We start from the raw sequence: 16,359 nt of genomic DNA on the forward strand, positions 1-16,359 counted from the left end.
ACTCACAATGGAGTCAATGCCTGCTGAAGTCAGCACTACTGACTGACACCTGTCACTGTGATACGTGTGTGTGTGTGTGTGTGTGTGCGTGCGTGCGTGCGTGCGTGTGTGTGTGTGTGTGTAAAACAAAGCTTCTGACTACACAAGTTAAGTGACGACCCTGCAAAAGACCCCTTTAGGGAAATTTGATTCAACTACAATGGCTCAGAATAGCACATACCTAGGCAAAAGCCCAACAGTCCCCTTAAATTCAATCGATCTGCACCAATTTAACACACATAGATGTCAGTTCCCTAAATGTGTCTGATTTTTATTTCATCAAGATCCATGAATTATTCTGTGGTTAAACTGAAATAACCCCAATATCAGCATTTTTAAGAGAGTGAAAGAAAAAATCCTGGCTCCGGCCCCTGATCGGGATGTGAACCAAAATAAAATTGGTTCTTCCCTGACCCATACCACACCTTTCCGCAAAGTTTCATGGGAATCTGTTTGGTTGTGTTTGTAAAATCTTGCTTACAAACCAACAAACCAACAAACAAATGGAAAAGGGCAGAAATCCTAACTCACTGACTGTAATCTCATTACACTGTGATGTGTTGGTAATATTGTGCTTACCTCACTCATATAAATGGGATGGACAAAGTATTAAAAATACCAGTCAGTATAACTCCAGACAATTCAAAAGCACCACAAACTGCTGTCCCCCAAAATATCTAGAATTTAGTATTAACACTAAATAAACTGGTAAATTAGTGAAAATCAAGCAATTTTTTACAAAAGTTAGGTAAAGACCCTGTAAAGAGTTTCAATTGTCGATTAGTACTGTGGAATATTTAAAGTCCACAATTTCAAGAAGGTCCAATAACTGATCAATAAATGACTTTGTGCATCGTCTTAATAAGGAGAGGCTCAAAGAGTTAACACACGTTGTGTCCACATACTGCTTCGGTTTGTGTCTTCCTCTGTCCCACCGAGCAGGTTATCGCTGACAGTTTTCTGCAGGGTTGTGACGGTGTTGACATCCACCATGATTTTGTCATTTTCTTCCCCCGGATTCATTTGCAATCTGTTCCACTGGTATTTCTGCACATTGGGTTTGGCAGAATCAGGCCAGAGTAAGACCCCAAATGTACCGCGAGGCTGTAAATTGGCTTCCGTGTCTCTAACTACGTCCCTGCAGGCTCCCTGTGAAAGAGCACACAGTATGTAGGTTTAGAATAATCACAGTTCAGAGAACAGTGCGGCTTGAAAAGGGAGAAATTACCCTGCATGTCTTTTTTTCACAAATAAATACATGAAGTGACACTAAAGGGAAATCTGGGCACCAAAGTGGTGACTGGAATTAGAATGTAAATGTTATCCACCTATTGTTTTAAAGGATAAGCATCCGTCAAACTGTGAGAAACGGCTGTTTGAGATCAATATCTGGCTTTCTTGATTTGAAAATTCTAAGTGTATGGTAACACAACCCTGGGAAACGCTGTTTTTAGCCACCACACTGAACAAATATGCAAATACTAAAGACGAGAACCTCGGGAGAAAGCTCCCCTGTCTCCCAGTTAGTCGCCCACATTTCCATTCACCTCCCCAGTGTTTATAAAACTCTGACATGTCGGTGATCTAAAATTAGGTGAGTGAGCAGGGTAAACATGTTGGTCTTTGAGACGTGCTCTGGAAACAAGACCTCTACCACTAAGAGTTTGGGGATTCTTTCAGAGGAGAGCAACACATTGCATATTTTATCTTTTTATTCTAGATGTCACGTCTGTGCCTGTTGCAGATTCCAGAAGTCTCCTATGTCGCAAAACAATACCAGCATTAATCGTCTTAAATTTATGACATAAGAGGAGAGTGAATTACAGTATCTTCCAAGCCTCATATAATACAGGACCTAATCCTTGCATTCACCATATGAAAAATTAAATCGTGTTTTCTTGGTTTTACATCATGCCTCCATTATTCCATGTGTGAATGTCGGCCTTTTCTGGGCGCCTGCTATCTGATAAGCAGGGTAATTCTCCCACTCTTGAATCCACACAGGCTTTGCAGTCATTTTCTAATACAAGGGGGTGTAATCACGCTGTCAGACCTGTCTCATGCTTAAGAAAGCTGCTGTGGGAAATGCAAGGCCTGCAGGCAACCCTGCTGGATAATTGAGGGTGGTCAGCGGTGGCAGTGATGTTTTTTGATTGAAGATTTAATGTTACTTTGCATCCGAGAGGAGGATGTTGGTTATCGACCATCTATAAAGACCAGAGGACCAAGGCCAGCATCTGAGGCTATTGATCTGTAATGAAAGCAGAGTGGCAACGGCTGGGTTCAGGTGGAAATGTGGGATAGGCCAGCACGGTCATCAGTGTGAGGCCAGGCCAGGCCAAGCCAGGCTAACGACGTGAGACTGCGCACATTTGATATGCAAAAAAAACGGATTGCATCGATTTTTTATCGGGGTGTTAGGATTCAGATGTGATGCGAGGGCGAAACGCCATCCAAAGCGGATCTGGATTTCAAAGACTGGGAAAGAGGCATTGGATTTCAAGCTGAGAGATTTCATGCTGTGTTTCTATTGAATGAAGGCTGAGAGGAAGAGATATGTGTCTGGGTGCAGGGAGGAAGAGGAGAGGAAGAATGGCCACGATATCCCTGACAAATTTATTATGTTACAGTCTCCTTCCAGGGTTTCTCTGTTTCACTCTCCACTAGGGAAGAAGCTAATGCGATTGTTAATGAGTGTCTGGAGGTAAAGTCTAAGCTTAACAGAGATTTGAAATATATAAATTTTCTTTAAACTTTCTTTTCTGTAACATATTGGTGTAGGCTGTCTTCCTTTTTGCCCAGGATTAATAATGCTAAGAGCTACAGGGGTATATGTATGTTTTTTTTGTATTTCTGCAGATATATAGCAAAATGTATCACCAAATTGTAACAAAGGTTTTTCCATTGAACTTGCGTGGGAGGACACTCACCGTCCCAAGAGAGACGCACTTCTTCATCTATCATCTCACATTTTTTTTTGGTGGGGGTTGCAGCAATACGGTCCCCAAGCGTTGCTCCTTACCGATGCAATATGGCAACACTGCAGATATCTCTTTGCTAAAAATAGTGCTCTCTATAGTGATGCACAGATATTGTTCTCTGTCCGTTTCCTTGAGATCCACTCCAGAGGATGAGGTGTGCATTTAAATGTCAATAATGAAGGATCTATATCACTTCTTGAATGAAATTTAGTGGGGGGGGGGCTGGTGACGATGGGTGCAGCACAAGACAAAATGTTTTTGCTTTTTTCCAGTGGAGCTTCAACTCAAATCAAGTTGTTGTTTAAAATGAGGTCACCTCTGAAAAAATTGCGGCCGTGACTGGTGCTAATGTTGTTCAATTTGTATCTGGACAAGCGTGGTCCCTTCCAAATGAACATTACATCAACCAATTCAAACCTTTGGCCAAATCAAGCATGACAGTCTTAATCTCAACCGTAGTGTAGTCGCACAGGAGATAAATAATCTGTCGGAGGCTTGTTCTGCCTCTGCCTCCAACAGCGATGCCATAGTGGCTGAATTCAACCACAACTGAACCCGAATGTAAAAACGATTTGACTTTAGCAGCATATTGTGTTTTAAATTTTCCCAACACTGTCAATAAACTTGTGTCACAGAATTTTTTATATCTGTAATATCTACTTCCTGTCAGTTCACCTTGGGAGTCGCAATATAATTATGCCTAAAACATTGAAATTATGTATTTCAATTACATTTTCCACTTATAAATTTATCTTTAACATGGATGAAGTGGGATTTATGACCTGCACTGCAGCCAGCCACCAGGAGGCGATCAAGACTCTTTGGCTTTACTTTTGGGGAGCATCCATGTCTGCTGTTTATTTATCAGTCACTGTTTTGGGGGAGCGAATTAGTGAACGACCAATTATGAGAATTGCATTCATGAGGAGGTTGGAAAAGACTGTGATGTCCCTTTGAATCTCAAGATGTTGAAGGTCATATGAAGCTCCATAGATACAATTCTTACCCATTTATTAGCTTTTTTGCACACTTACAATCAAGGATTAGATCAATATCCATTGGCATTATATTCTACCTACACAACATCATCTATCCAACACATAATGAGACAAGAACTTTCACAATGGCAAACAGATTTAGGCGGTGCTTTTCCTCATTTTACGTTAGTCTCAGTCATAACACACCATTTCTACCCATCACACTAAGCGGTGTATTGAACGTTTGTTTGAAATTGCATAATTACGCTAAGGGTGAAATGACATGCAGTGCCTTTATCAAAGCTTAGTATATGTATATGTGTCATCAGTGGAGTAGAGTGATATTCCATTGCTAACTCACAGCACCATCTGGGTACATCCATTAAAAAAAAAATCTATTGAGGGCATTTGCACGTACAGTAGGTGATAGGTTGATGAATTGAAACAATGTTGCCCCTGAGGTTGCTTTGTTGCTTCATCTAGTGATATAGTACAGTAGCCTTTAGTATGCCTGGCTCCCAGCTCTCTGAAGTGGGGACAGGGTTAGCGATCCAAGCCCCAACAGGAGTAACCTGATCTATGCATGTGTATATCATATACAACACTGTGCATACTAGTCACAAATTAATGACTCACGCTGCCTTGTACTGTGTGTGCTCCTCTAGTCATGCTGGCAGGGAAAGTGGCCATTGTTTTTATTTTTTTTCTCAGTACAGTGTGTGCCTTCGAGGGTGCAGTCTATTGCAGATGCAGTAAATACTCTTTATTGATGGTGACACGATACTACAGCACCATCTCTATTGACTTCTCCGGTCTTTTCTCATCTTCACAATCGCATTTAGAGACGATACTTTCTCAGAAGGTCTGATTGCCACATGTACTTCCTCTCCGGAAAGCGATCTGGAATCCTAATGCGCCGGAAGTCCTGGATGCATTTCTCCAGCTCCTGCTCTGGAGTCATCTTGTCCTTATTCGCTTTCCTCTTCGCGGCATCTCGCTCCCGCACCCCGAAGGTTCTCACGCGGAGCATGTCAGTCTTGCGGCGCATCTCTGCGTGCTGCAGCATGTGACCTGGTCCTTTGGGCATGGGGCGGTCCAGCGTCTGGATGTTGGGCCGCCGTCTCACAGGGCCGCAGATCACGGTCCCTTGAGGGGAGCTGGCCTCCGATTGGGTCTCGGAACAGGAAGTCGAGAGGTCGTTGAAGGAAGTGCCGCTTTCGCCTTCGCGCTCACTTTTATGGCTCTTGCAGCAGCAGTCGCAGTGAGAGGACGACCACCTTGAGGGCCCACCTAGGAAACACACACACACACACACACACACACACACACACACACACACACACACACACACACACAAACGCTCTTGTCAGTCATTCTGACCACATTAAATTTCCTTTTACAGCACGACCCTCCTTTCGTGCAGAGAGAGAGTGCAAATGTAAAGTCTCGGGGTGGTGACAGATTCCACAACTAATCGAAAGAAACAGCTACTGTTGAAACAAATGCTGACAAATGCCTACACAGCATTTTCAATGTCATACAAATATCTTCAAATGAATATCAAATGAATGATGTGTGTGCGTCTGAGCGTGGGTGTGTGTGTGTGTGTGTGTGTGTGTGTGTGTGTGTGTGTGTGTGTGTGTGTGTGTGTGTGTGTGTGTGTGTGTGTGTGTGTGTGTGTGAGCGTGTCTCTCTATGTATGTGTGTTTGTGTGTGTATTGGGGAGTATTTAGGGGGATACAGATGTAAAACCACTCAAGTTAGTGGGTTTGACATTAAATAGCTGAATCTGAAGGAGCTGCTGGGTTGTGCATATTGCCTCCCCTGATAAGAAGTACCTCAGGGCTTAATGCACTTTACCATGGCTCCCTAAAGAACATCTTACCCATTTCCTTGGTCAAAGCTTGTCTTAACGCCGAAAAAAAAAAAACGTTGACGTTGTAATTTCTTATAAGAATTGTAACCTGGCTGTCAAGAAGGTGGTGTATTATTTTCTTTTTTTCAGATCACTCAGTCATATAAGTGTACAAATGTACTTTATACCTTTTGGGGAGGAAGAAAGGAGGTAAACACAAAAAGATATATATATCTTGGGTGGTAACAGAACCAGGTCAGTGAACAGTGAAGTGAATAGATGTACCTGCAGACCCTGCGGCTTCCTGATCTCCTGTCACGAACTCGAGGAGCAGGGAACCTCGTGCAAGCAGGGGATTTTAATGGTCTTCATTCTTCCCCCTGTGCCTCTTTCTTGTGTCTCATCTCACATCTTCCTACACTTCTAATTACAAACCAGAAGCAGCGTAGTGCCCACTGGCTTGTGAAGTGTTCAAGTAAAGACAGCAAACACAGTCGCTGTTTCATTTCCAAAAATATCCCTGAACTCTGCTCTCATTAAATTCTACTAACAGGTAGAAATGTGCAGGCTTGAAAAATGCTTTGCTCGCTGCAATATAAACAACAGTGCATGAGAAATAAACTCTTGTGCACAGACTCTAAAACCCTCTTAATGGTTTTTCCCAATGTGATGATATAGACTCAATACCAATGATATTTCAGAGGGAGCAATAATTTGTCCATTATCTCCTTTCAGAGCAGGCACCAATTTATACTGAGCAGAGTTCAAGGGGGATTTTAACCTCTCTGTGCACACTGTCATAACGACCTTATCTCTGGCGTGATGATTGCATTGGGCTGATAGTGAGAGAGTCACTAACAGCTTTTTAATGGCTAATCCATGGGTAAAGAGGCCAATCAGCGCACCAATTTCCCCCGCACAGAAAATGAATCCAGCTGGATCCAGCAGACGAGCAGCACCAGGCAAATGGATGCAGGCGCTTCAGCCGGGAGGATCAAGAGAAGGGAGGCTGAGTATTGTTTATAAAAGGCTGGATGCTGGAGTCCAGAGGGGAAACCCAGTTAGGAAGCAAGCCAACACCCAATAATAGCATCATCAAATTTTTAGGCCATGCAGGGAAATGACTTGTATTAAAGCCACTGACGGGCTGAGAGGCACCTGGGCTTTCATTGTGTTGTAGATGACTATTTGTCAAAACAGAATATGGACATGGAAATGTACACAGATCTGTTGAGTGTTTAGTGTTTAGTGTTATGGACTGAAGTAGATGTAACCTTTTGCATTATGGACTAAAGAAAACATTGATTTGTTTTTACAGTCTTCAATGCAAAAAATAAATCTATGCGTGTAGGACTGAATCCCAGTCGAAGCTTTGACGTCCCCATCAGCGGCAGGAAACAACTAAGAGCCTTGTCAGGAAACACAGCCACTCTTGGGTACACATAAACAAGTTGCTGTGTATAATACACTTTGATATCTTTTCAGGGAAGCCATTGATTGGATTGTGTTTTTCTCAGACCTATACAGTCTGTCTAAGAGATCATATTCCAACCACATTAAAAGAGCGGGGCTGGTCCTCTGGCCGGACTCAGGCTGCGTCTGCACTTCTCACAAACAACACAGAGAGAGGGAAGGAGTGGAGCTCTGTGCGGGAGTGTGCAGGCGTGTCACACAGGGTGTTGTCAAACTCGGCTCTGTATCTAATGAAAGCAGCGATGTTTGTCCGCGTGCCTGAGAGACGTCACTTTTATGAAAACTCGACTGGGCGTTTAATTAAATGACAGGTTTTCACCCGTTTAGCTTTTAAATGGCAGGAAAGTAGGACATGATGAGAACTGAAGGCAGGGAGCTCTGACAAACTCAGATCCAAATGTCACTGAGTTCCTTACCAAAACGTGAATGTATTTCTTTTCACCAGTGCTCCTGAACTGACTCATCAGGAGTGTCTGATGTTTGTTTCTGTAACGGCACAGCAGCTTTGAGCCTCAGTCAAGTAATCTGAGAGCGGCTCGGTGCAATCATATGCTGAGGCAAAAAATTAATAAAAACAAACAAGAAAGACTCAATCAATCTGCAATTTTGTGATGTTATTGTAATACTGCACATGACCAGGAGGCCAGTTTTATTTTTATATGAAGAATTGAGCTGTCCGCCTCTCATATTTGAGTCTCTGCAGTGAGTTCTCAACACAACGTGGCATTTCACATCCTGGCTGTCTGGTCCAGACAGAAAAATAAAAAAGAACTTCTGAATTTCTCAAACAACATGTCTCCTAGATCCACTTTCATCACTGCTTGCTATTTGTTCAAACACAACAAATCCTGTGAGGCCGAGTGGTGTGAATTATAAATGCTTCAGTTGCTGCAGGGTTCCAGTGTAAAAAAACTTTTTTTTTCGGTCAAGATTAGGACAAAATCAGGGGGGGGAAGTTCAGCCTGAGACTTGGTTGTTTTTCTGGCGAAGAAAACAATTTTGCTTTATGTATGAGGGGTAACTTTGTGTGGCAGGTTGAATATGCATATTCATCCTGCTAGACAGGGAGTTAATCTCATACGAGGGGAGACGCTCTGATCTCAGACACACTCTTATATTCTCCAGCTCCCAGATCCAGTTACACAAATAATTTTCTAGTCTGCCGCTGCCTCAGGAAGAGAGTGGTTTACATGCTTGTTAGCTCACAAATTAGGCCAGCGTGTCCTTGCAGCAGGAAAAAGGCTTGTCTTGCAAAGGCAGTGACTGTCCTTACAGAGAGAGGAAAATCCATTTCACCAAGATAGTCCTATTCACTACAAAAGTATCACTTCAGCAGTTTGTGTCCACACAGCCTAACTGATGGCTACAGCCAGCTGCTTGCCAGATGTAATAATGTGTGGAATATCTGCATGCATTTGAATTTGTCGATACAAGTCACCTCAAACCCTCTCCATCAAAACAACCCTCATCAGCAGCAGTGAAGAGAAAGAACTGGTGATGAAAAAGTCAGAGAGCTTCACATGACCTATTTCAAGGACACAGAGTCTCTCATCGTCTGCCCCGGCCTAAATGATCTGCTTTCCACGAGGAGAGTGACAGCTCGGCTGGCTGATTGTTAATGACAAGCGGTCGCTGTCCCCTCCCAGAGTCAGAGGGCAGCTGCCCGCTGAGTGGCTCCCTGACAGGGAGATGAAGAAGCAATGCAGACAGATAGAAACGTCTATATCAGCCTCTCCCTGCGGGCCTGTCCCCTGACCCAGCCCCGAACCCCTCCGCTGCACGGGACGCGATGATGCAGGATGAGACAGGTGAGAGAAGAGAGAAGCCCTCCTTAGTCTCCACAGAGCTCTCGTCAAAACCTTGACGATGCCTCGAGAGACGGGAGGTAAGAAAAAAAGGGGACTTCTGACGTTTCTCTCCCTGTCTAGCAGGTCATATTCAGAGAGGACCATGTAATGCTAGTACGCTCAAGCATCCAATACGCTACCATTAACTCCAACAGAGCTTTGGAGCAAACTTTATCCACTCAGTCTAATATGCACAAGGTCGCACTTGCTGCCATGAACCTTCACGCTGAGTTATGTCTGTCTTACAAAGCTTCCCCTCAGTGGATCCCCCCTGTCTTCAGAAAACACTTAGCTCTGCCCACAATGTGAGGAGTTTCTCCACCCAGGTAGCCATTAAGTGCCTCTGGGGGGGCTGGGGTGTTAGATGTCAGAAAGTAAGAGCAGCCATACCTGTTCTCCTGGAGCTGCACTGTGCACAGACAGCAGAACCAACACCATTCTAATGACAGCTGAGCAATGACATTAGGTCTTAGTTTCTTCTTTTAAAGGATCATACTGAAAGTTTAAACAGTTCCATGTTGAGATTTAATAGTGCAATGGGCTGTTTGCTTGGCCGGTGTTAAAGCTCCGGAGATACTTCAATAATTTGTCACTTTTTTATTGTTTGCTTGCTGGACATCGTGCGCAGAGTCTATGATGCAGAGTGAAGAAAGAAAACTTTGTGTTCATCCTACCTGGTTTATCTGCAATGAAGAGTTTATGTCAACGATTGTCTTAAATAAAACTAAATTTGCTTTATTATACTGTGCCTGTGTGTGTCTTGTATACAAGTTTAAATGATTTACTTAACTAGTGTTACTGTTTCATTTCAGAGGTCTGTTTATCAACCGATACAATCTTCAGACCCAAGTTCACAACTTTACAAAATAAAAGCTCTGTAATTCAGCTCGATATGAAGTTTGTTAACCCCGAAAAACATGTGTTTTTTCTTTGGAGACAACTTGCCAAACAGGAAGTCATTCTGTGATTGTTATTGCCATATGGGCACCCAACATGGGTCAGTCTGTCTGTCTCTATCAGACCGATGTTGACTTAACTAGTTAAGTTAAAGATCAAAATCATCTGGCGCAGGTTTGACCAAGTTGTCGATCACTGCTGTAGATCTGAGGACAAAGAAGAAGACATGTTCAAGTCGGCCCACAGTCTGAAAGCAACCTGCCCTGCCCCCCAATGACTGCTACAGAAGGCTGGTCATCTGTTTAATATTTTTTTCTTAATATTGAACGTATTGGATTTCTAAATCACACCGAAATCAGCACTGTACTTCCTCTGGCAATTTAACATGAGACATGCCAAGTGTGACAGTTCTCGATAAATGTGTTCCACATACAGACAGACAGACGTTTGTGGAATTGGTATAGGAAAATGTTTTGCCGTTCATGAAGCCATTTTAATATGACACGTAATTACTGCTTGAGATGAGCAATCTATCAATGTCTCTTTATCATAACCAGCATCATCTCTCTCTTTTATTTGTCAAAATTGCCTCATCATCACTGGGTAATGAAGAAGGGACTGTCATGAAAACTCTCCTTGCCGCTGTGTTCAAGGAGGCTCCCAACATCTGTGATTTGTGAGCGAAACATAAGACAATCAATGAGCGTGTGCAGACGGTGTGAGAGAGTAAGTGTCAAGCATCGTATTACATGAAAGAAACTGAACCCACCGATCTGCACTTAACTAATTCTCCAACATCGTTTTAATGCTGAACAGTGAGATGAAATGGAAAACAGAGGCTGCCTATGGATCAATGCAAAACCTTGAAGTGTGATTTGGAAAAAGCAAACAGCAGCAGCGGCCAACTTTTCCTAGTAACTGACCTAAAGCATGAAAAACCACCAGCGTGCTCCTTAAATATTCAGCACACACTGCTCCAAAGAATGATTGATTTCACAAACTACGTTTTCCTTTTGCATCTGCACCTTTTCAATAAACTCAGATTTACTCCCAAGGTGGGCCAGATTGTCTACTTGAACTGATGCACTGCACAAGGGTCTGCAACTATATGGCACACACACGCCTGTGCTTTACTTCGGACCATTTTTCTGCCCAGCTGCTATTCAGGACGTGTATGAGTTATTCATGGGAGCGCCATTCATCTTATGTAGGCACTGCCAATCCATCCAGACTCCAACTAGGCTCTCTGGGAACTCGTAGACGGGCCAATCTCGGCCTCCATTACACCCAAGCAATTGATTACTTTCCCCCCCGTCTCTCCCAGCCGTCTTGTGGCCATTATTCAGGAGCCATTGTGGCCGCACGTCATCTCATTCACAGCCCAAATGAAGACTGCAGAGTTATATTAACAGAGCACACCTGGCAAGGATAATCATTTTCCATCTTGAATATGTCTCCCATTTTTTGACAAGACTCTTCTGCACAGAATAGGACATATGAAACTGTCTCTGCTGTTAACAGAACTGATGTTCAATGATGATTTGCTCTGCCGCTGTGATGGGGAGGCTGGAATGTCAAAGCAGGTTATGATGGGACTTATTAGTACCGGATGACGACTAATATTCATCTGTGAAGTGACTGAAAGAACCTATTTTAAAGTATGGCTTGTATCTTAAATGGCTCTTAGAATAGCTTGGCATTTATCTCTCTCCAAATTGCAGTTCCAGTGGATGAGTGGAGATGAGGAAATATTTTGGGATCACAGATTGCTTTTAAATTAGCCAACACTCTGCTCTTTCCCCAGAGATAATTGGCAATGAAGAGACCGAGCCCAAGCGCCAAGTGGGTGGTTAGAGTTGTTAATCACTATAACAATGATGCTGTCACTGCCAGTCAAAAACCAAATGTCATTATTATGTTAAACAGCCTGAATTCTATATCTACATCTATAATCTGAAAGGATTATCAAAGGATGGAAGCCCATTTCTGACAAGAAGAGGGGAAAAGGTCATGTTTTTGTTTTCGAAAGAGGCTCAATGGCAGAAATGGTCGTCTGCATGTTTCATATTCAAAGCAGCAAAGGATGCTGCAACCACCACGGGTTTGACAAAACCAGCTTCCATCCCCGTCTTGTTCCCTGTGATGTGTGCAGATAATTAGTGTTAATATGTGTCTCTCGTGCTCATTTGTTTATTAGAAGGGTGAAGATGTCATACCTGGTTAAATGTGAATTATTCATCATGGCCATCAGGTGCAGAACCTCTTGTTCATGATGAATGCTCAGACACTGTGGCCTCCAGAGGAGGGTGCCCTCTCCCTAAGTGTGTCATTTGTTTCAGTCTGAGGGAGAAACCAAGAGCAAATGTCCAACCAGGCAGGAATGGATAATAATAATTGAGCGTAGCGCATCTTAACTTTATGAAAGAATGACTCGCTTCCCTGTTTAAACGCACAATACCACTGTGTAAAATGATGAATATCTCCTGTGGGCACTTTGGGAAACTGTAGTCAGCTTAAACAACAGAGTCAGTGGAGTCTGTAGAAAACAACTGATGCACTGAACAAGAAGAGCAGCACGCTTGATGCTAAGGAACTGACAGGCTGGAAGACAAGTCTCTCACTTTGTTTACTACACTGCGCTGGATTGTTCTTTTTACACTGTTGACAAACCCAGCCTGTATCTTTCACTCCACTTGTGACTGGATAGCAGGAGGCAGGGTTCTGAGGGGGGGGGGGGGGGGTAATTGAGAGAGCAGTGAGATGTTCGACTGAAAACAACAAACAACCACGAAGCACATCTGTTTTATGACCCCCCCTTCAAAAAAGGTGCACTTACGTGTATTCTTAGTTCAGGACTATCTGCCCTAGGCAAGCCAGTGTCCCACATTCACAATCAGGTTACACTATTAGTTTTGAAGGAGGATGCAGGCCGCTGTGCTGCTGTGAAGCAAGGGCTCTCACGTCTGTGTGCCTTTGACGTGTCTATCCATCATCCTTGCGATAAAGTATATATGTGTGTGTGTGTGTGTGTGATTTCCTTCACCCTCTCCTCCTCTGATCACCTTCAATGAAAACCCAGCCTCTCTGTCTTCCGGGTGTCATCGCCCAAAATCATCCCCCACGCCTCTCCCTCACACTCAATGAACTTTCCTGTCCGATACTTGCTTTAATCTATTTTTGCTCTTTGCCCCCCCTCTTCTTTCTGCCTCAGTACTTTCTCCCCATGGCCAGGCCTCATGCAACTTTTACTGTCTCATCCCTCGTGCTCAGCCACTCTCTCCTCCATCTGCTCTCCTCCCTCTTCTTCACTTCCTTTACGCTTGCTTCCTTAAATTCCTCTTTTATTTTCCTCCCCTTACTCTTTTTCCCCTCTGTGCTGCACTTCTTGCGGTGTCACCCATCTCTTCCCTCCTTCACATTCACATCTGTCCCATCACTTGCCTTTGTAGCAGGGCAGCGTCTGTTAATGTGGAGAGGGTGAACACCCACACAATGCTGTTACATGGGAAATCCCACCTGGCTGGATGTTATTGCAGGTCAAGGCAGTTATAATTAGCCTGTAATGTTAAATAATTTGCAATCCACACGTCATGTCTTACTCTCGCACGTCCAATCTCTACCCACCAACTGATTTTTCCTCAGCTCTTCCAGAGGAAGCCATTCAGAATAATGGACAAAGTGCTTTTTAATTGGCCATATGTTCCAACTCCTCCCTCTGCAGAGGATGGGATGAACCACATTCGCAGCCATTGAGGCGGTTTTGTTTGATGACTAAACTTTATCAAGTAAAAGATCAAGCCTGATTCCAGACAAAGCAGAAGCAGCCATGGGAGATGCTGCTGCCCACAGTTGCTGTTTTATTCATAACCCACCATTGGGCACAATCTGAGCAATAACCCATGTTTACGCATGACGCATGTGCACTTAAAGTGCAGCTACACGGTGACTCAACTCCCCCTGAGGCCCGTGGGCAAGTTTTGCCTCTCGGCTGGGACACAGATGGAAGTTTTAGGTCTGCCACTTCAAGGTATGTGCAAGGAGTCAAGGAGGCAGGGGACGCTGCAATGCCTCCTGGTGGTGTGAGCTGTACACCTCTCGCTGCAGATCGACTTTAAATCAAGACAGTTATGCAAACACATAAAGATGGGCTTTCACATGGGAAACTATTTAAAGTAATCTTTTAACAAGAATATATGTGAGGCATCCTTCTCACATCACCACGCTGTTCTTCCTACAGCCTGGATGTGGTTATTCAGAGGGAGGGAGGGGCACCTTTTTTATTTATCACTTTTCACATGAGTTGTTGGTGTTCTACTTCCCTGTTGTTTGCATTATGACTTCTGAAGGTCGAAGGCACTGATTTAATTCGCATCACTTCTATGTGCAGGAATAATTCTTCACTCACGGTAGAAGATGTACTGTGCGTAATTGGACCAGACCCTGTCATCCGCGTAATGACCGACGGGGGACGCAGTCAGGGACGAGTTGCAGGCCACGATGTGGAAGCCGTTCTCTGACAGCATGTCAAACGCCCGCTCCAGGTGCTTGAACTTGAGGTAAAACCTGCAGGTGTAGCGGTCCGGTGGTCGGTCCGCGTCCCGGTTCTCGTTCAGGGCGTCTCCGAACACCTCCTTCGCCAAGCCGATCCTGCTGCTGACGAAGATCCGCGGCAACTTTTTGGCCTTTGCGTCGGTGTTACTCTCTCTGCCCCCCGCAGCGCACACGGCTTTCAACGCCACCGTGATGTAGCCATACCTCCTGTCCAGGGAGAAAGAGGGGTAAAACCTCTGGTCGCTGCCCTGCGACGCGTCATCCACATCACTGTAGTACAACTCGTCTGCGATCTGCTTTGACTCCTCGGAGCTCAAAAGTTTGACCAGATCCGGCAGCTGGAAGTATTCCGCCTCTCTTTTCAACCTTCCCCTCTCAGGGAAGTGGTCAGGCAGGACCACTTGCTTATCTCTAAGGTAATCCAATACATAACGGAACAGAAAGCCATCTCTGTCGATGAAATAGCGTCCTCTGAGGTCCCGGGCCAAGTCATTAGAAGACCCTTTCTTGTTGGAGAACAGCTTCCCAAGTAAGGAATTTGGGAAGCTCGCCAGTGTGGCATGGCGAGTGTAGTACACCTGTCCACCCACATTCAGCTCAATAACATCCGATGGAGGGTTTTGCACCGAGCCTTGCTCTTTTGCAGGTTGCGTTTTGCAGTTTTCGCTCAGTGCCATTTTTGCAGGACACCTGAGTCTCGATCACGGAGCGCAAATGTCCCAGGAGTTCAGGGTGTGGGTAGTTGTAGCTGCATGGTGTTGATGCACACAGACCCAGAGCACAGTCTTGGTTTCAGGCTGCAGCCCTCACAGCCATGCGGCGTCTGAATGACAAACAATCCCAAGGTGTGCCTGTACAGTATATATCCTTTAACCCCATGCGTAAATGAGCCTGTCCGCGGTGAATCCACAATCGATTATCATAACCAGCATCATGTTACACACACATCCACTGCGATGGGGCAAGACTGCGACTCCAAAGAAGCACAATCCTCACTTCACTCCATCAAAAGAAGTAAAAACACATTTTTGTCTTTCTCAAGTTTTTCCGTGGAAAGATTCTCCCTCTTGCGCGCGTTCTCCTAGTTCGTTCACACCCGTCCGAGATAAAGTGAAGGATGTGCCATGCATCCCATCATCATCACCCTGCTACTGAGCGTCGCTCCTGACGAGTGGGATGCTGAAACATGCTCCGAGGATGGACGCGGGACTCCAGTGCGCACCCAATTCTCCAAACTGCTGAGAGCGGAAACGCTGGGTCCAGCAGAGGGTTTAAGATAATGCTGCTCTAAGCTGTGAGAGAGTGAGATAGTGAGAGTGAGAGAGGGAGAGAGGGGGGAAACAACCGTCCCATGAAGTGATGTCTTACATCATCTTAAAGGAAAATGACATTTGCAAGAGATCCACATGAAATGGACTGATGTGCGTGCGTCCGTGCGGTTCTTCGGGAGATCCTGATCCAGCCACGGGCGACGGGGCATCTGGCGGAGCGGATTCAGGTCTAATGCAGCCTCAACATCCCGGCGCTGCGGATTTTAATCCCTTCTTCTTCTTCTTCTTCTGACTCCTCGTTGAGGCTTTCGCATTTACATTTAACGCTTTTAGCTGACGCGCTTATCCCGGGAGATGGATGCAGGTTACATCCCCATGCAGTGTCTTGCTCAAAGGCTCATTGGCAGTGACAGCCACGCGTAAACGACCCTGCTGATCTCCAGGGATGTTTTAGACACACTTCTACTC

General features: G+C 44.7%; 1 protein-coding gene across 1 annotated transcript; it reads right to left on the reverse strand.

Moving 5' to 3' along the window:
* Positions 1–4,020: 4,020 nt before the first annotated feature.
* On the reverse strand, positions 4,021–16,359 carry LOC117769614 (BTB/POZ domain-containing protein KCTD16-like). The gene is made up of 2 exons (XM_034598625.1): positions 14,475–16,359; positions 4,021–5,287 (listed from the first exon to the last, which is right to left on the reverse strand). The coding sequence occupies exons 1-2, from the start codon at positions 15,295–15,297 to the stop codon at positions 4,836–4,838; spliced, it is 1,275 nt and encodes a 424-aa protein (XP_034454516.1). The 5' UTR covers positions 15,298–16,359; the 3' UTR covers positions 4,021–4,835.

Source organism: Hippoglossus hippoglossus, chromosome 10 (genome assembly GCF_009819705.1).
Source record: "Hippoglossus hippoglossus isolate fHipHip1 chromosome 10, fHipHip1.pri, whole genome shotgun sequence".
Lineage (NCBI taxonomy): Eukaryota > Metazoa > Chordata > Actinopteri > Pleuronectiformes > Pleuronectidae > Hippoglossus > Hippoglossus hippoglossus.